Here is a 23,985-nt window from a genome sequence, read left to right as displayed (position 1 = left end):
TCACCTGAATGATGTTCTCTAGCATATCTAGAATGATCAGATTAGCTTCTGTAGCCAGATTGCCACTAATTAGAGCTTCTTGATCAATCTCAGCCTTTGTTCTGTAAGAGTTACAAATCATGTTACCAAAGACTCAAGAATTGCTGAATGAACTATTTCTTACACTAGAACAGTAGTTTTCAGAAATGGGACCTAGCATTTGTCCTAAAACTGCAACATGGGACCAACTTTCTGTTTATTATCAGGAATAACATTATTTTTTATTTATTGTCTAGACAGCCATAGGGATAAGTCAAAGCCCCAGCTCCAACCTTGGAAATAAATTCTGAGATCAGAACTGGGACACTGATTATGTAGTACCTCCCCTCCACTCTGGGAGTGGTATGGTTCTTTCCATGCTGGCTGTTGTTCTGAGATGGTGACTTCAGAGGTGACATGCAGTGGTCAGGTGGCAGAGAAGAGGCGGGCTCAGCCTCTCTTCCTCCTGAGGAGGGCCAAAAGACACAGAAGGCCAGTATCAGCCACCTGTGCCTTTTGCAGCATGAGGGAAGTATGGAAGGAACCCACATTTCTGTGCTTCTTCAGCCCTCAACAGGATGCTGCAATCCTTTCACTTCAGAGGGTTACAAGCAGCCACACATTCTCCATCTTCTTTTTTCTTTGACTCAGTTCAGAAATTATACTGATCTGTAGATAGCTCATTTAATGATGATTTTATGCAATGTTGGAACTGACAAGCCACGTTCTACAAAGCAGAATCCATGAAAGCGATCATTTGGCATGATGCCTAAACCTGATGCTCCATCTACAGAGCTACTTCTTCCATAGGCATGGAAATACTGTGCAAATGGAGTAGAGAGGGAATGGGGAGAAACATGATAAATATCATGAAATAATAAAATATGATAAATATCAGAATTCCTAACAGTGCGATCCTCTATATGTTTGCTTGTTTAGCTTTACATCCCACCTTTTGGCTATAAGAGTCTCTCAGGATGACTTACAATACAGCTCAAAAGCATGTATCATAAAAATCACAGTAATATAACAATGGGATATAAAAGAACTGAAAGTGCACTGAGCAGTCATGTATCAGTCATAACAGAAGTATGCAAATGTTAAACCAGTCCAAAAGCATAATGAAATAAGAACATTCTGACTACATCCACATAAAGACTAGAAAAATAAGCTTTTATATTATTGATTGTATTTTATGTATGTTGTGAGCCGCCCCGAGGCTTTGTTGCGATGGGGGTGGCATAGAAATGTTTTAGATAGATAGATAGATAGATAGATAGATAGATAGATAGATAGAGGGAACCACTGGAGAAAAGGGATTCCACAGAGGAGTCCTGCCCCATGTCCAAACCATCCATGGCTCTGAAGAGAAAGGGACAAGGCCTCTGATGGTACTCCTAAAAGATAGGCAGATTCATATGTGAGAAGACTTCTGGCCCCAGACTATTTAGGCTTTATAAGTTATTGCTAGCACTTTAAATTGTGCCAGGAAAACAGTGCACAGAGCATTGCTCAGTACCAATTTCAATTGAAACTATTCCAGGTAACTGTGTATATGATGGCGACCTTAACCATGTTAGCACATGTTAGGTCTACACATGGCCTATATACGGCACATGACCATGGTTTGGGCTCTGCATTTAGCATAAGCCATGGTTTTGCACAATAGCTGAATGAAGGGAGAGTTTCATTCCTACTTCAGTTTTTTCTCTCCTTGCTTCCATTACAATATTTTTAAATGAAATGGACAGACAGACAATAAGAGGAAATTCTAGCTGTATCAGTTGCATGGGATAAGTAAGTTTGGGGTATCAGCTAAATTTGTTCATGAGCTACTGACTGAACACATTAGAAGAAAATATTAGAGTGACTGGATACACTAAGAATTTCACTGAAGGTCATTTTCTACTGATGTGTGGCCATCTATATTCCTTGCATTAACTCACAGAAAGTATCGTCATCATCGCAACAGTTTCACTGAAGGTGCTGGGTCAGGCACTGGATCTATTCACATGACCAGTTCCAAATGTGTCCCCTCACTTAATCTCAGCAAGAATCACTATATGAGAGGGCTTTAACCTCACCTTAGTGTTCCTCAAATGAATACATGCAAAACCACAAGCTGTATCCTGTTGTTCTGCATATTTGCTTGCAAATCCATCTCAGCTAGTAATACATATTTCACACTAACACACTTCATTCACACTCACATGCACACACTGATTCACAACTTGATTCACCACAACTTATCCTTTCAAGTCGTTGTTTAAGCAATTGCTAGAATATTTTCATCCACAAAAACCCATGTGTTTGAAGGAAACATCATTATATCCTTCATGTGCTTTCAATCTCAGTTTTATGAGATAGGGCATGAAGAAGACTGGGAGAGTCTTGCTAAGTGCAGACAAACTGCTTCTGTAACAGCTTCCCACTAAATGATGTGTGCAGTATAGAAATTACAAAACCAGTGAGAAGCACACTCAGATTTCTATCAGGATTTTTTACTTCTGAAAAGAATAATTTCAATATCACCAATCCAATAAGCTCAAGGGTTAGCATCTTTTTAAAAATACGATAATCCACTTCTACAAATGCAATGTTAACAACTAATCCAGCTCTGGGCAATTAATACAAGATGTATTTCTTATCAGCAAAAGATCAATCAATCAATCAATCAGGCCTTGAGGTATGATCGGAGACAAACTTACTAAGAAGTCTCTTCGTGGACACACACAGGGGAGCTCATATATTAGTGCAGCTTTTGTTGCAACATACATTTATGAGCATATATGTTTGCCTTACTCTGTGAAATTCTCTGCTGTAATGTTTATGTATGCATGGAAACACCCAGGTTACATTAACTGTGAGCTGATGCTTGAGTTGATAGCATCATGCAGCCACAACTCAATGCCATTCTGACCAATCATAAACTAAACGAATTCCTGAGAGAACTAGTCCTGAGAATGAGTGGAGTGGCCTGCATTGCCTTTTCTGCATGATGAGCCACTGAATCCAAGGAAGAACAATTCAAGGCCACCGCCACGTGGCAACTGCAATGCACTAGCTCCAACCGTCTCTCTGATGCCCCTCTACTTTTATTCTATGGTCAACGTGATCATTTTAGAACCTGGACTTAATAGACTCATTGGTGGTGGATCTGGGGAGTTCAGACAGCCTTGCATAGTAGTTCACTCGTGATACATACAACTAAGATTTCACCTCTCTCCCCTCCCAACACAATTCCTTGTTTTACAATTCCTTTTACATTCTTGCTACACCAGAGGCACAAACAAGCAAAAAGAAATTCTCCGAGAATCCCAGTTTCTCATTTTCAACTCACTAAAATTCTTGTTCCTAGAGGACAAAAATGGACTTTGCTTCTGCTGCCTGATGCATGCTGTATTTAATTGGGAAGAAACATCTTTTTGTTGCAGGCAAGGAAAAAATATATTCGAAGAAATAATAAGGTCAGTATCTGTAACCATGTACATGCCTGGCTCAACTGTTCCCAACTATAGCATGCTTCTTTTTGAAGGCGCAGGAGAAGGAAAAGGAGGAGTAAGGATGCTTTAACAAAATCGTCCCTGTGGGGTAGGCCCTGCCAAGCCTATGTCTGGCTGGGTGCTGATGTGGACCTGTTTGCTGTAGTCCCCATCACCTGCTGTTCTCTGGGTGATCAACCACAGAGCCCCTTGGTTCTGAGGCCCTGAACTCTAACCCCACAGTTTTGTAGAAGTTCAGTTCCTTCCTTCCTCCAGTTCCTTCCAAGCTAGTCCTGACCATGTGGAGAGACCTTGCCACTTGGTTCCATTCCGTTTTTCTTGGCGCTCATGGAACTCCAGATAAGAAAACAAGGGCACAGATAATATTTTAGTGAGTGAAAAAATGCTTTATATTTTCATTGCATACTTCATTGAAAAAGAATTTGCAGGGATTTGAAGCTCACCTTCCTAAAAGAATGAAAACTCTGCCACTAATGTGAGAAGGATAATGAATAAAAGGGTTTAGGAACCAGATTATAGCAGTTTCTATAAATTAGATGTGTATATCTGCCCAGGATGCTTTAATGACAGAGATTTCTGCCTTGATACAGGGAGGGAAACTAGAGGGCCCCTAAGAGAAGCAGTTCCAGTAAAGGTGATAAAAATTCATTCAATTACTTACTTATCTAGCCTCTCGTTTGCTTGCCGCCACTGTGTCTGCTCTTTCCTCCATCGTAGGTTCTCATTCAACCCTGAGAACCTATCATTTCCTACAAGGGCAACATACAGAAGTCACATTGAAACTTTCCTATCAACATTTCTCAAGTGATACTGTGATGGCAGTGAGGGAAAAAGTAACGCTTTATGCACAGAGCAGAACAGCACATTTGATATGGAATCACTGAAACAGGACAGAGGGGAACAACATATCCCTAGGAGGAACAAGGCATGCATGGATGGAGATGAAACCAGGTAGCCAGGACAATCGTCAAGCAAAAGACAGGCCCAATGCATGCAGCAGAATGAGGTTTGGAGGACACTTGCCACTCGGAGGCCAGGGCTTTCTCTATGCCATTGCTGTAAATGCATTCATACAAATCACATCCAGCACAAAGGAACTGAACAAGGGTCAAATCCCTGCAGCTCTGTGAAAGCTCTTTTGCTGCTGTCCTCCCCTGGCCTCTTTCCTTAGCCTCTACCTCAACAAACCTATTCCATCTTTTCCATCTAATTCCTCCTCAAAAGTCTTGGTGCTCTGTTAGTTTGCAAAGCCTTTTTCAGCCCCTGCCCACACACCAATAAGAATTGTGGATAGCAGGAAAGGCAGTATTTCCTTACTTCTGCCCTCCTTCACTGAATATCCTTAAATAAAAAGAGCGGGGAAAGTGTGCTGTTTTGATTTTTCACTGCAAAAATTCCTGAGGCCAGCATTGTTCTAAACTACCTCAGTCGCACCATTCATTCTTAAATTTATTTGAAGTATGTTTAATCTTGCTCCTCAGCCTGAAATGTTCCTGAAACTGGGAACATAAAAGCAGTAAAATAAAATGGTCCCTACCCACTGGCTTAATATAAAAAAGATACAACACACAAGAAAAAGGGGTGGGGAAGGATGAGGAAAAAATGAAGTAGTTTTCTAGCAGGGTTGATGCTTGATAGCCATTCTCTACTCTCTTTTTAGAATTTTGTATTAATCCCTGTCCTTCTCACCCTCCAAGATAGTGGCCCTATTTCTAAAGTTATGTTTGGTAGTATGGGACTTGGGGCACACTGATTCCTTCCTGTACCACTCAAATTATACAATTGTTTGGTTACATGATAAGAGCTCATAATGTGGCTCTTTCTCACAAGAGGTAAGCTCCAGGCTCTGGGAGGAAAGGAAATACATTGTAGGGTCATCCTGCCTGACCTCAGACCCCTGATGTTACCAAGCAGAATGCCACTCCCATGCCACTACAGGTAATTTCAGCAAGAATTACAGCCAAAACTACATAATTCTTAGCTGCTATAACATGTTAAATATCATGTTCATAGCTGTTCTGGTCCTAATCCTGGCAGTCATTTACAATAATATCTGGCATGACTCCGAAGCTCTTTGGCTAACTACAAGAAGAGTTTAACTCCTGTGTCAAATATTCAAGACATTTTGTTTCTCAAGGCTGTTTTCCAACAGCATCCAAAGTGGCTGTCTCTAACCTTCCAAACTCATATGATTATGGGCACCCAATGGAGGGTGGGAGGAGCAAGAATTAAAGCAGCCAGAGTTAGCAGTATAAGTATTTTGCCCAGCACCTAAGGAGGAGTAGCTGAAGTGCCTCCAGGTTCTATGGCACTGTGGTGCTCACTCTTCCCCTCCTATCCAACCCCAGAATCCCACAAACCTCTGGCTCCAAGGTTTGTCTTTTGGTCTCGGAGCCTCAACTGGCACAAAAAGAACTGTTCTGGCCACAAGGGCAGAGGGAAGGCGCTCTTGCCTGAGATTGGAGTGCCAGTTACAACCTCAGAGCCCATTTCCAAGGTTGCCTAGGCTTTGCCTAGCAGGCCATTGTATTGCACCAGCACTTGCTTTTGGAAGCTGTGATTTTTAATCACAGTCTACAATGTTTCACTGATAAATCATGAGCTAAAAGGAAAAAGAACATAGAAACATAGAAATAGAGCAAGTCAGAAGGGATCTCTAGTCTAACCCCCAGCTCCAGCCGGCTCCGCTCACAGCATACCTGCAGGCATCTTACAACGCCTCATCATTTCACCCCTGGCACCCTCTCCTCTTAGTAAAGCCTCTTCAAGTCTGGCTTTTACATCTCTTGACTTCTGAAGCACTTGAGTGCTGACTTTGTCTGAGCTTTGTTTGCCCTGTATAGATATGAGAAAAAAATGGTAAATAGTACAAATCCATACTGAAATATAAGCATGCTTGTTTACACTTATTAACAAATCTAAAAGCCAAGTATTATATTGATCATCATGCAAAGTTCAGCAAACATTTTGTAAAAATAAACAGAGGAACTGGTCTGTGTATATCTAAGGAATGCACTTCTGTGCAAGGAATTGGATTCACAATCACATGATCCTATTGGCTGGGAATGATAAGAGTTGCAGCCCATCACATTTGGAACTGGCCTAAATTGGATAGCATTGTATTTTACCTTGTACTCAAAGCACGAAACACAGATGAAAAGGAGGTCTAAAATTCTGTTCAGCTGCATAGACGGCAGATCTGCAATCCATTTCCTAATAAGATTCTGATCAGCATTTTTCATTATCCAAAGGAAACAGATCAAAAGATGACGTGTTGTCTCAGGGCTTAAAATGCTGTATTGCTTGTAGGTCTAGGAAGAGTTATAATAAGAAACTCACATAGAAGCAAAAATAAGGGCAAGCATATTTAATAATCCCATTAGATATGACATCATTGAACACCCATGGAAATATTGCAGCTGCTGGCTGGAAGGGTTCATTTCTGAAACATCATTTCCATCTGCCAAATCTGCTAAAGTCATTTTGATTTTTGAGCTGGCAATATCTCCCTTTCAGGTGGTAGGCCAGAGCCTTTCAGGCCAGTGAAAAAGCAAAGACACTTGTTTAGGAATACATATGCTAGCAAGAGGGCTCCAACTCCCTACTTACAGAGAGCCAGGGTGGGATAGAAATTAGAACAGAATTGCAACTTGGGAATTCTGAGTTCTAGTCCCCACTGAACTGTGAAGTTCATGGACTCTCTGCCAGGGTTGTTGTTATGAGAATAAAACGGAGAGGAGGAGAACTTTGAAAGTCAACTTGCAGGAGGAAGAAAGTAAGTATAAATGTAATGAAATATGAATAAGGAGGAAGATGAAGAAGCTGTCTTAGAGTAAGCATATTTACACAATCAAACACCCCATGGGCTGTTTTAGAGTTATGTGGGGACTGTTTAACCCTCTCCTACTGGTTTCAAACAAAATGACAAGCCACAGTTATTGCTTGAATTATTAGAATGGTGCCCACAGGTACTGCATCCTGCCATGTCATACATAAGTCACTAAGTGCTGAAGCAGTCATGCAGATCTGATCACTGAGCAAGACAGAGCAACATAACAGAGAGAAATAATTACAAATACCTACCATTGTGGACAAGGATGAAGCCGAGGTCTGTAAGGCATTAAATTGATTCCCAGCGATGGCTAGAGCAATATTCTGGTTAATCTGGTTTGCAGCCTCTTGTTCTTCATCTGGAGAGCCAGCACGGCCTTTCCCGTTGCGACCATCAGAAACTGCATTGGAAATAACAGGTTGCTTATCTGTAACTTAGAACAGGATAACCTCTTTCACCATGAGAGTCAAATTCAATGCTCAAGAGGCTCTTAGTGTCAAAAGCAAAATGAGTTGGGTCAAAAATAATGTCATATCTTAGCCTAAAAATTTTACTGCTAGCAGCTAAGCCTTAGGAGAGGCACTTCAATTTTTTTAGAATGTAAAAAACACAGAAGCTGGAAAACCACAAAATAACTGGCAGTTGAGTAAAAGATGTGTGGCCAAGAGGTCCCTGGGAGGGCCAGGTTGGCTCACAGTCCTGAGGTTCACCAGCTCAGGTATAACTGAAGGTCTTTGGGTTGTCATCTGTACTGGACACCTTCAGAACATTTTGGAACCAGATCACAGGCATACTTGGTGGCTGCGTTAGTGCTTCCAGATCTAGTACAAATGTCCAAAAGTGTGGACTCTATTTCTTCTCTTTCTTCTTCTAACTCATTTTATACAGTAGCAACATACAATACCAACTTACAGCAGGAATGTAGAGAATTAACAAATTACTACTTGAGAACATTAGTTACAATTAAGCAGTCAGTTTTTCATGGCCTCCATGCAGTCACACAAATGTGAGATTTGGGAGAAGGATGATCTAGAGACTCTAAAGCAAGACTTTTATGGTATTCAGTAGATAGAGCTCTTTGTTCTGGCTGCTGCAATACCTTCAGTGGGGCTGCTAACTACATTTTTGATGGTAAAAAGGAAGATGTTCTTCTATTCTCACTGCTGTCACAGTATCCCCCGACTTCCTCCAAACTGGAATTAAAGATTTCAGGTGCACCTCTCTACTGAAAAATCTGCCTCCTTTCCATGGAGAAGGCTGTAATGTAACCCTTGAGTTTAGCCATAACTACCAATCTAGCCCATATAATTGTGCAGGAAAAGACTGTCTTGTTTTTTAATCTTGCACTGTGCCAAGAAAAATTTGGGCGCTTTCAGATGAAAACAACAACCAGTATGACAACAATAAATCTTGCCTGTAAAATCATGTAATTGAGGAAACGCATCCAAAATTATCCCAACAAGAGGCAGGTAAAGGGCAGCAACTTTCACTTTCACTTCTGGTTTGAAGCACAATTTGTCCAAGTCATGTGAACACAAGAGGCTGCAGATAGCACAGACAGCTTTCCTCTGCACTTTGCTTATTCTGTCAGTACAAACAAAGGAGAGATTGTAAGTCAGAGGTTGCCTGCAATGGCTCAAATGTACTTCAAGGGAAAATTACGGGTGATCAAATCAGTGTGAGACATTCTCTGAGAAGCAAGAAAGCCTTTGAAAGTGCACTGAGGCAATATTTTTAGCAAACCAAGTTCTGTCAAGAAATGAGTTCAAACACAGTCCATGTATGATTGTACTTTATTTTCCTCTTGAAATAAAACATGTGAATTAAAGTAAAATGAAAACTACGTTACCAGCCAAATTGTGCATACTGGAACTTTTATAGCCCAGGAAAATACAGCACAAGCACACTTTAATAACCTTTTTGCTGTAACTCATAGTTTCAAGGACCTAGCACTTCCTCAGCATTACTTGGGGAATGCTGGTCATGACTCAGTATGTGGATAAATTGGAACCCTCTGCTGGAGGGTTCTAGGGCTTCAATCAGGAGCGTCAGGTTACAGCACTGGAGTCTAGTCCTGAAAGCATGGACTAGGTACAAGAAAAAGATAGATGGTGCAAGATAGTTTTAGGGAAGGGGCCAGAACTCAGCAGTACAGCAGGTGCCTTGCATGCAAAAATTTAGTCCCAGCATCTCCAGGAAGGGCTTGTGAATGTCCTTCCTTAAAGATTTGCTGCCAGTCTGCATCAACAATGGCAATGGACCAATGTCTGGAAGTACAGGGCAGCTTATAAGGCAGGATAAGGCAATTTCCTACATTCCTAACCTTAGTTGCTCTGTCTGGTAAGTTGCAGAAAGTCTCTGGCCAGGTCTGCAGAATTGCTGTGTATTCAGTTCTGGCTTAGACTGCTAAGGGAGCCTGTGTGAGAGAGTACCCCTTAGTCTGAACTCAGCTGTGATGCCCAGCAGCATTGATCCAGAGAAGGGGAGGAGGAAGAATCAAGCACTGGGAATATTTCAGGATGCTAACATAAGGATGGCCAGGTGTCCTACTTCACAGAAGACAGTTCCCTATCTGAAGGACAGCCCAAGTTAAAGATAAGGCACTTTCAGGAAGGGAAGCCAGCAGGGCTATGAAGTTCCCCATCAGCACTTGGCTTCTGGACAGCTGACTGAGCAGGTACAGCAATCACTTAGTCACAGTTTTCCCACTAAGGAAAAACATAAGGTATTCCTATTCAAATTAGAATGACTGTTTCTAAATTTGCTGTTTTACATATAAACTAAGAGACATAAACAACACTCTCTTTTCTCCTCTTTTTTAGGTGATGTAGAAGTGGCTGTGCTACCTACCCCTGGGAGCTTCCAGCATTCAACGCTAATGCTCACACAATGTCAGAATAAAACCAACCAACCAACCAGAAACCTACCCTTCTGTCTCTGTGTCCAGAGCAGCTGCCAGTTCAGTGAAGAGGAGCCCAGTTAGGAAGTGCTGCTGCCGATAATCTGCTGTCAGGTCAAACATGCTAGCAAGTTTTTGATCCTGGAAACTTGAGCAAGAACTTGAATTCTGCAGGAAAAGTATAAACAAGGAGAGGAGGAAAATCGTGTTCATGGTAAAATAAAAAACAAATGTAGTGCTTTTATGAGGCATTATGATTGCTGAAAATTTTACACTTTATACCATGCTTGAATCTTTTCCGAAAACAATATTGACACACAATTCCCTTGATATGGAAGCAGTTCTACAAAGGCAGTTTAATCTATATTGTTATCACTACCACCAGCCTCATTTCATTTTATTTTACCTTGATATGGTACTCATTGAGCAGGCTTGCCTGTCAAGCTTTGGCTAAGAGAGAGAGAGAGAGAGAGAGAGAGAGAGAGAGAGAGAGAGAGAGAGAGCGAGAGAGAGAGAGAGAGCGAGAGCGAGAGCGAGAGCGAGAGCGAGAGCGAGAGCGAGAGCGAGAGCGAGAGCGAGAGCGAGAGCGAGCGAGCGAGCGAGCGAGCGAGCGAGCGAGCGAGCAAGCAGTTGCTTGTTGTGATATGCAACCTTGTCATTACATCTCTAGATGCCTTCACCGTGTTTATGTTTGCATCATAAGTGTGGATATGGGAACAAAAGGAAGGCTCTTACACCATGAGGTTTATGCAGGAGGCTGTGGTCCTTTGTCACAATTCTATTCTCTCAGGGTAGGTGTCCCCCAATGGGTCATCTCCTTATCGACTAGATCCGCTTCTCAGGAGACCTAAAGCCTAGTGTTTGGCATGGCCTGTCTATACCTGGAAATGAATTTAGCCCTCAGGTACATCTCTCCTGCCCTACACCAATATGAATTGATTGGTGAAATTCTACTTGCTATCTCTGAAGCTGCCTATAATTGGTATATGTTGTGCTGTCTACATGTGAATCTGATACACTGAATTTGAATGTTAGCAATTATTTGGGCCCCATATGATTCAATAATGGTTAAACTGACTTAAGCCTAAACCATTGTGGTGGAGTGGCAAACTCTAAAGAAAATATTTGGAATAAAAGTGAATTAATCTGAGGGGAAAGCAAGCCATAGATGTGTATGGTTGTTTAAAAAAAAAGGAAGCAAAGACTGCAGAAGCCTACATTAATTTCTGATGCTGGAGGCAGTTGTGTTTATTCAGCAATAAGGAAAAGTGCCTGGCATGTGTTCAAAAGTACTCTTCTCATTAGGAAAGTTTCATATTTGACAGTATTCAAAATCTATGAGTTGAGTCCTGGAGAGATCCAAATCAGGTGCTGTGCCAGTGAGCAATGGATTACTGCAATCCACAACAGCCAACACTGCACAAAGCAGGAGGTAGCTTCAACCACAGTGCAGCCATGTACAAGCTGGCAGAAGGGCTCCAACCAGTAGCCAGCTGCAGTATTACATCATGCAAGAGAAGCAAAAGGCACAGCCGACCTCTACTTTTCGGGTCATTCTTAAATGTAAAAAGAGATGATGTTCTTGCTTAGCAGGAACAGTTGTCCTGAATTGTTACCTTCTCAGCTCCAATCCTGCTGGGCTGTGCTCTAAAATAAATGCTAAGTTGTTTTTCTGTTAAAGTTGGAATCTCATTTTCACTTCCTGCTGCCAAGAATTGGCACTAAGCAAGCAATTTCAGAAAAGCCCCATGCTGTTTTATAGGTAGTGAACAAGAGGTAAGTATCAAGAAAAGCCTCTGCAAATGTCTGTATATATTTAAGGTTCAATGGTTTATCATCGACAGATCCCACTTTTACAACTCTTGTTAATGACTAGCCATTTTCAGGGTTGGTTTTACCACTAGGCAGAGTGTGATGTAGATTTTGGAGGATTCCATTAAGTGGCAGTGAACTGTCAACAACAACAACAAAGTTCCATATTGATTTTAGACTTTGGGCAGTAGAACATCTTAGACAGTCTTCTTCTCTTCCATACAAATCTAATGTGATAATCACAGGGCATTTTCACGTCAGGCAGCTTAAATGGGCTTTTTAAAGCCGCTCTTATGTTGGTTGTCCTACATGACAGTGCTGTTAGGGTAGAATAACAGATATTAAACATTCATTGCTTTTAATTCTGATGAGCCATTTCGCCAGTAATCCCCATAGGTATGGCAAAAGGTCCTAAGTTGCACAGGTGTAGGAAAGACACCAGATTCTTACTGAGAGCTGAGGAGGAGTCCAGATGCTAGACTAGACCCAGCATTCAACTTGCATACCATCCTGCTTCTAACAATGGCCAGTCAGCTTCCAGAATAATCATGTGCAGGGAACAGACAATTGCCCTCCTCCTCATGACGTGCACATGGTAGACATGTAATGAGTGGAGTGGGCTGGAGCCAGGGATCAGACTAACTCCTTCTGACTCGCTCTGTTTCTACGTTTCTAATCATTGGCCCCTAGCAACCTGCAGATCCCATCTGCCATTAAATCTAGTTCTCCACTGGGAGCTTCAGTCACATGGCTATATAACCCTAGACTACTTGGCTTTAGGTGAGTGGTGATATAGGACAAAACTGGGAGCAGTGGTGGTCTAAGTATTTCACTGGCAGCCCAAGAGGGGCTGTGGCTGATGGAGCAGACACTTAGCATGTAGAAAGTCCTAGGTTCAGTCCTGGACAGCTCCAGGTAGGTCTGAGAGAGATGCTTGTCTGAAACTCTGAAGAGTCTTTGCTGCCGATCAGTGTTAACAACACTGCTCTAGATGGATCCAGTATAAAACAGCCTTTGAATACCACAAATTAGCACATTCTTCTCCATATGCTTGCTTTAGGTCAGCCTCACAGGACAGGTGTGTGCACGCCTAATTTAGTGGCACCCTGCATTTTCTGGCTCCTATTATCTAGAGGTAAGCAGTCTCCACTCTGAACCAAAGGCTGTCCCCCTAAAAGCAAGCCCTTGAAAATATTACTATTGCATTTCATTTATATCCTGCCTTATTCCTACTAGTGGGCAACTCAATGCAACTTTTAGATCTCAACAACCTGTGAGGTAGGTTGGGGTGGGAGTGAGTGACTGGCACAAAGTCACCCATGGTCCAGTGGGGACTACTTGTAGAACCTGGATCTGCCAAGTTCCCAGACCAGCACTCTAACCACTAGACCACACTTGCTCTCACTAGCTCAAAAAGAGGGCATTGCCTTGGAGCAGCTGTAGCTAAAACAAAGCCCTTTGTGTATTATCCTACTTAAAATGCTTTGGGTATTCTAGCCAAGGGAAAGAGTTCTATTCCACAGATTGCTTCTCTATCAGCAGATAGAGAAGAAATCCCATCTGGCCCGTACCTCTGTCAGAATAGAAGGGTTCTGGTCACATTATCTATGCATATATCATCCTCCATCTTCTATTCTCAGCTTGGTGCCTCTCTTGAACATGCACATGTCAACTAAATATAATTGCAGCTCAGAGAACCTTCTGTATATTTTGTCTGGTATGATGTATTCCAATCCAGGCCTTTTATAACAAACAATGCTTTCTTTAGCAATATGGATGCTTTTATGGTGCCTAGTTCATTCGTATCTTGCATGTTCCACATTGGGGTGGGGGCAAGACTACAGTCTTCTTAGGATGTCATAGGAAATGGCTTTATATCAAGTCAGAACCTTGGTTCATCTAGCCCAGTACTGTCAGCACTGACTGGCAGCAGCCCTCCAAGGTCTCAAGCAGAAATTTTCCAACTCTACCTGAGATGACACATTATGAACCTGGGACCTTTTGCGTGTCAACTATGTGCTCTGCTCCAGACCTATGGTCAAGTAGTAACCAGTGGGAGGTAACATGACTAGCCAACCACCTCTTAATCATTGAATCCACTCTTTCCCCATGCACAATTCAATTAAATTATTTTTAAAAAAAGGAGGAGGAGGAAGATGGGGGTAGGGCTCTACCTGGGATGACAGAGAAGGAGAGGGAGATGCTGGAGCAGATCCTGAAGTTAGAAAGAAGAGGTTCAAATTGAGGTAATGTTCATGACTGCAGAGAATTCGCAGAAAATCCAGTCTCATAGAAATCAGCGTTGGAAGTGCATTCAGCTTATTAGACAGCTAAAAAAAACACATTAAAACAGAAAGCATGACAAGTGTGAATAACTGTATATAGAGGAAAATATCTTGCCTCTAGAAATAGAATCACGTTGTTTAATAAGAACTAAGAAGCATCATGTACTGTGAATTCTTGCCTCTTGTAAGTTTCCATCCATTAGATGCTCTCTGATAGTCTTTGTTTTTGTTTTGTTCACTTAGCTGACTTTCCACTAATATAATGCTTCAGCAAATTTGTCAGAAAAGTAATTTCGTGCTGTATTTTCCTAGCTTGTCAAATTAAAAATAATTCCAGCAAGTGCTCTCTGTGGCAAAATAAACAGATAAATGCCAATATTGTGTGTGATATGCACACACGTATGCACACATCAATAACTGGTAGCATCTTCCCTTCATACAATTGCATTTTATCAGTATACCAAGAATGTGAGCTGTTTGCCATTAGTTTGATTTTTGCATACTGGAGACAGATGAGGAAGCTTTAGCTTCTCTTTAGTAGGTATTTAAACCTGTGATGTGGGCCAAAGCCAAAGGTTTAAGCTAAAAGAAAAGCCTGAGTAGGCAAGAATAGGCACTTATCTGGCCAGGGCGACTTATCTGGCCAGGGTGACTTCTTTTATATTGTTATTTATTTTATATTAATTTTGTATTGTTATTTTTGTATTTTATTGTATTTTATTGTGTTGTAAGCTGCCCCGAGGTTTCAGCAAGGGGCGGCATAGAAATGTTTTAATAAATAAATAAATAAATAAATAAATAAATAAATAAATAAATAAATAAATAAATAAATAAATAAATAAATAAATAAATAAATGGGAAGTCCACAGCTACAGTTAAGAGCGAAAAAGGCAGCCATTTTCCTTCATGGTTTTAGATTCAAGAAAACAACTCTGCTTGATTTGCTGTTCAGCTGAGCCACTAAATAGTAGAGCTGCTTTCCCCAGCATCCCCTCCACATGTGCTGGACTACCGCTTCCATCTTCCTCATCATTATGGCTATTGGCCAGGCTAGCTGGATTTGATGGGAATTGTAGCACCTTGGAAGTATCAGATCGGGGAAGATTAGAACAGTATATAAAGGAATTGGCACATAATTAGAACAAGATGACCCATACAGTTCAACTTTCAATTTTACATAGGCCAAATATTACTCTTGTCGACATCTATTCCAGAAGACACAAAGACATCCACCAAAAATGTCTTCCACACCAGCTTTTGGTACAAACCCTAAAGACACAAATTCAATTTCAAAACCTGCACAGCTGCCCAAGGACTCTATGGAGAAATGTTTGGAGAAGTTGTCTTTCTTTTAAAAACAATAACGGTCTAGTCTAGAAGTAACAAAAAATGGGTTCAGTTCCCAACGATGACCCTACCAGACATTCAGCAAAGTCATGTCATTGCACAGTCCCCTTGGCCTGTAGCACTTCATAAAGCACCTCTGTGCTTCTTCAGACATACCTCTTCATTTTCTCCCTCCATATGGCTTCAAGTTTAGAAAGCCTAACATTTCTCTGGCAAGTTAGTTTTCCATATGTAGGAACACTGTGATGCTTTTGAGTGAGCTATTTTATTCTGCTTTACATAGCTAGTAGACAAGGCAACTTAGAATGGGATAGGGTGCAATTCTATGCATATTTAGACTGAAAAGAGCCCCACAGCTCTCAGTATTCCTCAGTCAGCCATGCTAGCTGGGAAATGTTGGAATTTTGGGACTATTTTGGTCTAAACAGGCACAGGATGCATCCTTAGGAAATTACCTAATGAATATGCTATAGTATAATAATCCCACCCATTCTGAGAAGCTACTGGATTGAAGGAGTAGGTAATCTGTTTCTACTGATCACATTTGTCTCCTTTGACTCTGCTTTTTTCCACCAACTATAAAAGAAGGCAAACACTCAGCATACAAAGAAGTGAATTGAAACTAAGTCTGCATTCAATGCACATTTTGGTAGGACTATGTGACAAACTAAACATGGTGGAAATTAATTGTTCATTTATTTTTATTTTAAGTGAAGCCTACCTGATTGCAGTAGTGTTTTATAAGGTTGAATACAAATCCACGATCCATTAGTGAAAGTAGATCATACAGGAAAAAAGCCAGGCTAATATTGATATTTTCAGCTTGTTCACTTTCCTTTAAAATAAAACAAACAAAATGAGCTTTGCTTTTACATATGAAATTAGATGCATATGCCAGGATAATACATGACCCAACCTGCCTGCCAATTGTGGTTCTCATGGCCCTTTCTTGCTTGCTCTACTACTTTGTTGACCAAGAAGCTCCAGCTGGGCATGTTAGGAACTGAGCAATGCCAGTGACAAAATGAAGCAACTCTACAGCTCAGCCAGGTAAGACTGACCAGGCCCCTTTAGATCCAACAACTATATGATCCAAGGAAGAAAGGACTGCGGCTGGTGGACACAATGAGGGTTACCAATGGATTACTTTTTCTAAAAACTGCCCCAGCCCAATTGTGTGCCTTTTAACACTAGCTTGATCTAGAACAGTCTACCTCAACTTGGTAGCCTGCAGAACCACAGTGTCCAGCATCCCCAGCCAGTGTGGCTGGCTGGCTGGTGCTAGGAGTTTTCATCCAACATATCTGGAGGGCATGAGTTTGGGGAAGGTTCCTCTAATGTAACCAGCAGATGCAGATCCTCAAACCATGGAGATACATGTTATGCTTATACATCAATCCATTGTTGGATTGTTATGCTTATGCATCAATCCATCAATGCACAGCTACAGACACCACCTGCAAAACGTATTATATTTATATCCTGCCTTTTCCTGTTGCAAGGGATCCATGCAACAGGAATTCCTTTCCATTTTATCCTCACAACAACCCTATGAGATAGATTAGGTCGAGAGCCAATGACTGGATCAAAGCCACCCAGCAGCATGGCTGAATGGGGACTAGAATTTGGATCTTCCAAGCCTACCACTCGAAGCAGTACACAAAACGGACTCATAAGCATCTAAACCTAAATGCATTTTAACATTTCATCAGGGCTTTTGGAACAACCGACCACTGTCTTGTATGTATAGCTAGATAAATAATGAATATTTTAAAACATTCTCATTGGACTGTTCATGGTATGAGGTAATTAGAACAGAAGAGTCTGGTGATGTCACATTCAAAGTGCACTAAAAATAGTTTGAACCAGCCTGAAAACATCCCTAGGAATACACCAAATGAGCATTTAATTTTCACCTCAGTTTAGAATCACTGTCTTATATGCAGTGTGGATAAAGTTAGTTGTTATTTTATTTTGTTTGGTGTTTACTTTTAAATCACTGCAAACTGCTCCAAGGTCAGCAACTGCTGCAATATGTAAATTTAACAAATATGTAAATAAACAAGGTGAGGGATGGCTGCTAGTTCGTATGCCACTGGGGAACACCAGTGGAAGGGGTCTACTGCCCTCACTGGGCCTGCAGCCAGGGTGGGGACTGTCCCCCTTACGTTCCTCTGTCTCCCCCTAACTTTTTTTTGCAAACATGTAACAGTTTATAATTGTGTCTTTAAAAGGCCTACAAATTAGACAAACTGCCCTCCATATTCCACCCCCCACAGACTTTTAGGCTGCCTGTGGGCCTGCCTGTCATGTCTTGCTTGTGAGCTTCCCAAGAAGTATCTGGCTGCTCCTCTGGCAAGTTCTCAAACAAGTTCTTAAACTTGCTACTCATATATAGTGATGGAGCAATAATCTAGACTTTCAAGAACTGCCCAGTATTGGGGAAAGTTAATTTTGAATAAAACCATTCCATAGTACAATGGGTTAGTGGCATTTTACTCTGAACTGGGAAATTACCTTCTGTGGTTTGCCTAAAAGTGCTGCAATTTCTGAGGTGATAACATTGACTATAGTGGTGATGTCATCTTTGAAGCGATTGGAAAACCGAGTTCTACGAGACGCATCCTGTTTGTTCATATTATGTACATGCTGAGCCATACTCTTGACCTTCAAAAGAATAAGCACTTGTATTAAGCAGGAGTAATATAAATCAAGTCCCAAGATAAGAATGGAAATAATTGATATATTTGGGGGCATCCCAGGAATCCATTTCCTCTGACTTTTTCTATGCATTCCGTGAATCCCAAGACAAAAATTCCTGCAGCTAAAACCAAATGTGCAAAGTTCAACAAATACATATTTCCAGCTTTGAAGTTGAGCTTAAGTTCCATAAATCATGCAAACAATATAATAATACACAATTGCTCTGGGTTGATCTAAATAAGATGTGTTTGGTGTGTTAAAAACAAAACAGCAACTTAATAGAGTAAGGTTTCAGCCAGCCACATTTAATCTGAGCTATGCTTATGGTGCTACCTCTGTATAAAACATTAGCACACCAGAATGGCAAAGACCTGGACTAGAGAATCTTGATATTCTGTTGTGCACATAGTCAATGGTGATCTGGTTTACATGTGATTTTGGCACGGGGAACCCCAAACAGAAAGTTGTTTCAAACATACCTATTTAAACTGGACATATTTCTTTCAGGGCAAATCCTGTTCTCTGACAAACAATCAAGCTCAGCTGAGTCAGCTTCCCTTCTTGTGGCCTTCTATTGGCATTCAGATCATTACAGGTTTATTGATGTGCTGAAATCTAAGCAGGGTCTTAAGGTCCCCACTTTGCCATCAGAGAAATGCTCCTGGTTCCATGGAAGCCAATCCATCACCACAACGCCTTTCCTGACTAAGCTGTTGTCACTGCTATAATTTACATTTTCCTGTGATGCACCATAGAGAACATTGCTGGAATTAAGGCTTTCTGCAGACAAGGTTCATCAAAACATTAGAGTCAGAAATTACGCCTAAGTCCCCTTTGACTAAAAAGTGAAAAAGGTGTTGTAAAACCTTACCAGCAATTCAAAGAAGAACCAGACATACTTGAAGACCGATTCTCTCACCATGCCAGTGCTGACCACCATCTGAAGTGCTAACTCTTCATGGAAATGCTACACAGGGGATTAGAAAACAAAATGTCAGTATAGTTTGGCTTTCAGCATTAGACCTTAAAGCATAATTCTGAGAGGAGAAAATCCCAGATAGCTTTTCCTTTTAAAGACAGAGCAGAGAAACATCAAGGAAAACCTGGTGGACCAGTAGAAGCAAGAGGAAGTAGCAAATTCCATGGCAAATTCCACTAGCAAATTTGAGAACAATGGGGTACAACAGCACACAGAAAAATATCTTTAATGTGCATTTTACAATGGCAATGTGAGCCGCCTCGAGGCTTCGGCGAATGGGGCGGCATAAAAATGTTTTAATAAATAAATAAAACAAATAAAGAGCAATACCTAAATGGTTGCACTGCAGTAAAAGCAAGCCCAGTGCTAACATTTGGCAAAGTAAGGCAGTTGTTTCAGGCAGCAGATGCTAGGAAGTGATGATTGCAAGGTGTTGTGATCTATGCAACTTGCTCCCTAAGTTAGCCTGCTGCCTTCCTGCAATGCAGGAAGCAGTTCCATTACCAATATTAGAGGAAGATCCAACTGCCTGCCCAGCTGGTTTTTGTACATGCAACTGGAGGGAGACCAACTTGCACTTTGCCTCAAGCAGCAAAATACATTGGGATGGCCACATGTACAACAAATTAACAAATCATACAAGGCAAGAACTACAAATAATCATAAAGGCTCATTTCTTCAGAGTGGATATAAGAGGAATTACAATTAATCTTAGGTGCACGTTGCTTAAACTATTATGAACAGAAGGCAAAAATCTAGTACAGATGAGCTACTTTATGCACAGCCAGATTGAGGGTCCACGTGATTTCCAGCCATCCATTTTGACTGATTAATTCTACAAGGGAAAACATTTGCAAAAGGAGACTGACACATCAAACAACACAGCAGCCTTTAGCTGTAGTTAAAGCAAAATGAATCATACCACACAGGCATCATATCTGAAGGATGTATTGCATATGTGGGTTAAACAGTTAATTAATGCATAATTCTGACTGGCCTTCTGCAAACCGGTATTCAAACTGGTGTCCCTTTTTTAATGTGCTTGTTGCCATGGAAGGCCATCCCTTGTCTTCCCTACATACAGGTCTTCCTAATGTCCCTGTACCCTAGAAGAATATGCAAAAGATTTGCACCATCAAAACTGCTCTCCTAGGCATCCACCCGGGGTTCTCCAAACCACCCATAGAATCATCTTGGTTCATGGTTGGTACAGAAAGCGAATACATGAATAAATAAATATGCCCAGCCCTTGGATCATGGGCCTTTCACTACTTTTCTGCTGGAAGAGAAGAAGGAACAGAAACAGAAACCCAAAAGAATATGGTAATTTGAAGGAATTTTCAAAAAGGTGTTATACAACACAACTCACTTGGAAATGATTTAACTGTGTAACTGTGACCATATTTGCTTAAAGTTAGTCCCCCTGTAATGAATGGGGCTTACGCCTTAATAAGCATGCTTATAATTGTAGTTTAAGATTTAAAATGTTATTTTTCAGCATCATATGCCAGTATTATAGCTTGCATAAGCACTTAAAGCAGGGGTCTCAAACTCATCTTACCTGGGGGCCGCTGGAAGTAGAGTCTGGGTGAGGCTGGGCCACATCAAGTATTCCACCACTGCGGTGGTGGTGGGCCGCTCATCCCGTGGCCAGCCTGGGTGCCGCTGGCGCTTTGAAGGCCGCAGGGCCCCTCCCCCGTGCACCTCCCATCCCGGCAATTGACCCACGGGCTGTGAGTTTGAGACCCCTGACTTAAAGGAATTCATGAAAACATCACTGGCAATCATGTGACTCTCTTTAAGACAGTTTTTCTGTCCTAATCTTCTTCCCTTGAGGAAGGATAGTTTATTGCATCTTCCCCTTGTTGTCACAAGCAGCCTGCTTATAGTATTTCAACTGACGAGCAGAGTTTCTCAATGACTAGTTTGGCATTATGTAGCAGCCTACCTTTTTACTGGGTGGCTGAGGACTTTGACAGGGGCTTGACATAACACTGCCAGGCTCACTATAGTAAGACATCCGATTGTAGCTCCGATCTGCAACCTAGAGGAAATGACCAAAAGCCATACATAAAAGAATTACTGGGAGGGCAACTATGGAGGGGAGGGGAGGGGAGGGGAGAGGGAATACAAGCAAAATTATCCTTGCATGAAGTCTATAATGGCAGTGTTGTTATATTCTCAATAAATTAAGCAATGCACATACATGACTGCCCCCATGTGTTCCAGTTTGGTACTTCTTCAGCAATATTGCAATGAAATGGGAAAAAGGAAAATGAATAGCTCACCTCTAATTTAAAAAGAGAAAGAAGACTCTTTCCCCTTTGGAAAATGTAAAACAATAATTGGAACCCAATTCAGTACCTAATGAAATTTTCTTCATAGTCGTTAGGGACAGGAGGTGTATTAACTATTCTATCATTTTCTATCCTATTAGGGATAGAATAATTCATTGTCTTGTAGACAAGTCACCTCTCTGGTATAAAGTAAGATTTATACTATAGTCATTGGAAAATTACTTATTTAATTCAATAATACAACTCTCTAAGATAGACATTTATTGCTCTGTGACAGAAATAATGCCATTGACAATATGGGAAGGTCATTATGTGAAAGTCAGTTAAGGACTTCATCAGCAGCATATATGCAGTGAAGGAGTCCACTTTTTTCCTTTTCCTTCCTTTTTTTCTTTTTTTTTTTTTTTGCTAAAGTCTTCTTTTTCTAAAATTACATGTAACTTTTGGAGTTAATCCAGGCTGAGTTCTTTTTAGCCTATATTATGTAATCCTGTATTTTGGTAGTTCCAGCACTATTACAAGCCGTGGTGTCCTTTACATTTGCTGCCTTGGAGTCTCACATGAGATTAGTAAGATCACAATAGTCAAGCAGAAAAATCAACTTGCAGCCTTCCCTAGCCAGCAGATGCAGGTGATCAGAACAGCCATTAAAGCACTCCTGCAATTTGCTTAGCTTATACTGTGACTCTAGTCTTTGCAATATAACTTCTAGATACATGAGCTTCTGGGGAAGAACGATAAGCCTTATAAAGGAAATGTGAGGCTGAATTTGGTATGCTGGTATTTTATTATCTCCTCCTACCGTTGTGGCCATGATGCTCCTGACTTCTTCATCTGTAGCAGCCTGCATCCCAGCAATGTCTGGATTACTGCAGCTTGTTACCTTGCTCTGCAAGAGCCTAGAGCCCACAGAGACAGCTGTGGTGCGTCCATATGTGTAATAACGGGATTCAGGAAGATTGGCACTTCCTGTTGTACCTGCAGAAAAAAACAACAATAATGTTACCGCAGCCCAGCTGGGCTACAAAATAAATGACTTTCATCTTCTGATCCTGTCCCCTGATCCTTCTCATCCCTTTGCTCTATAGCAGACGTCTTCCCTCCGCCTAGGCTAATATCCTGCCCCTACCCCCAGGCAGACCCTGTTTCTGCTCGAGAGGTCTCCCACCTGAGTCCCTGGAGTTTTCACATTCACGTTTCCCCCTCCCATCCAAGGCACCTTTCTCTACTGTCATGCAGCTGTACGAGTAAAAATAGGCTTTTGTATAACTATAAAATGAAACCTGCAAGAAGTGATAAGCCAGATTGAGGCTTAAAGCCCACTTATACAAGGAACAGAAACAAACAGCAAAGCTTTTCCATTTCAGGCCAGGGAAAGGAGATTTTTCAGGCCAGAAAGCTAAAACTTGAATGCTGTACATTTTTTCAAAATGAAAAAGGCATATGATCAGCACTTTCAATAAAATGAAACTGACTCCTCCCTATGCCTAAAAAAACTGCATGTCCAGGAAATGGTGAAGCAGTGTAGCAGAAAATCTGCTGGGAGTCTTTTTTGTGGAGCAACATTTGAACACACAATCTTGCAGTTTGAAAAGGTATAGTCCAAGAAACTCTTTATTTTGTCCTAGGCTGAAACCTGTCTATTGAAATGCTCTGAGTAACTGAATCAATCTTCAGCAATGAAACAAGTACTACTGGCACTAATGCCCAAGAAAATTTAACCTGGCCACAATCTTAACAACTGTTTCCCCATCCTTGCCCACTCTATGCACATAATCGCAACCAGGCCCAGAAAAAGGTACCCTGTGCATGTTCAGCATGGCTAACTTGGGACTGCTGGGAGTTGAAGGACTTCTTTCTGTCTAACCATATATAGAGTTGCAGCTTCACCACATCCCAGCCGTTACATGGTTTTTGTGATGAGCATTTGACTCTCTGGCTGTGAGTTGTAAGATTTAGACTTTTTCTGTCTAAACCTGTATAGGAGTATGACTGCACTGATCTAATTTGTTTTTATTTAATTTCTATACCTCTTGTTAGTCAAGATGATACTAAAATAGGAATGGGTGTCATAGGTACAGGTTAGGGGACAAGTGGCTGAAAAGCAGCACTTCTGAAAGGGATCTCTGAGTACTGGTCGGCTGCAGGCTAAACATGAGTTAGCAGTGTGGCACAACAGACAAGAGGGCAAATGCCACCCTTGGCTGCACAACCAGAAATGTGGCTTCTAGGTTAAGAGAGATATTACTACCACTCTATTTGACTCTGGTGTGCCCGCAACTGGAGTATTGTGTTCAGTTCTTGGCCTCT

General features: G+C 41.3%; 1 protein-coding gene across 2 annotated transcripts in view; it reads right to left on the bottom strand.

Moving 5' to 3' along the window:
• The window catches only part of DOCK8 (dedicator of cytokinesis 8), an 88,835-nt gene that overhangs the window by 21,905 nt on the left and 42,945 nt on the right, over positions 1 to 23,985 (bottom strand). For both annotated transcript variants that reach the window (XM_044446107.1, XM_044446108.1), the window contains 13 exons: positions 22,478 to 22,653; positions 21,327 to 21,422; positions 19,271 to 19,366; positions 18,214 to 18,363; positions 16,418 to 16,531; positions 14,239 to 14,394; positions 10,281 to 10,420; positions 8,768 to 8,937; positions 7,605 to 7,753; positions 6,650 to 6,832; positions 6,221 to 6,356; positions 4,183 to 4,270; positions 5 to 101 (listed from right to left, as the gene is read on the bottom strand). In XM_044446107.1, coding sequence (XP_044302042.1) covers positions 5 to 101; positions 4,183 to 4,270; positions 6,221 to 6,356; positions 6,650 to 6,832; positions 7,605 to 7,753; positions 8,768 to 8,937; positions 10,281 to 10,420; positions 14,239 to 14,394; positions 16,418 to 16,531; positions 18,214 to 18,363; positions 19,271 to 19,366; positions 21,327 to 21,422; positions 22,478 to 22,653 — 1,751 coding nt within the window. The remainder of the gene's footprint in view (positions 1 to 4; positions 102 to 4,182; positions 4,271 to 6,220; positions 6,357 to 6,649; positions 6,833 to 7,604; positions 7,754 to 8,767; positions 8,938 to 10,280; positions 10,421 to 14,238; positions 14,395 to 16,417; positions 16,532 to 18,213; positions 18,364 to 19,270; positions 19,367 to 21,326; positions 21,423 to 22,477; positions 22,654 to 23,985) is intronic.

Source organism: Varanus komodoensis, unplaced genomic scaffold, assembly GCF_004798865.1.
Source record: "Varanus komodoensis strain SLA01 unplaced genomic scaffold, ASM479886v1 scaffold5, whole genome shotgun sequence".
Lineage (NCBI taxonomy): Eukaryota > Metazoa > Chordata > Lepidosauria > Squamata > Varanidae > Varanus > Varanus komodoensis.
Note: the sequence above shows the minus strand (reverse complement) of the source record. Positions and strands in the feature narration are given on the sequence as shown.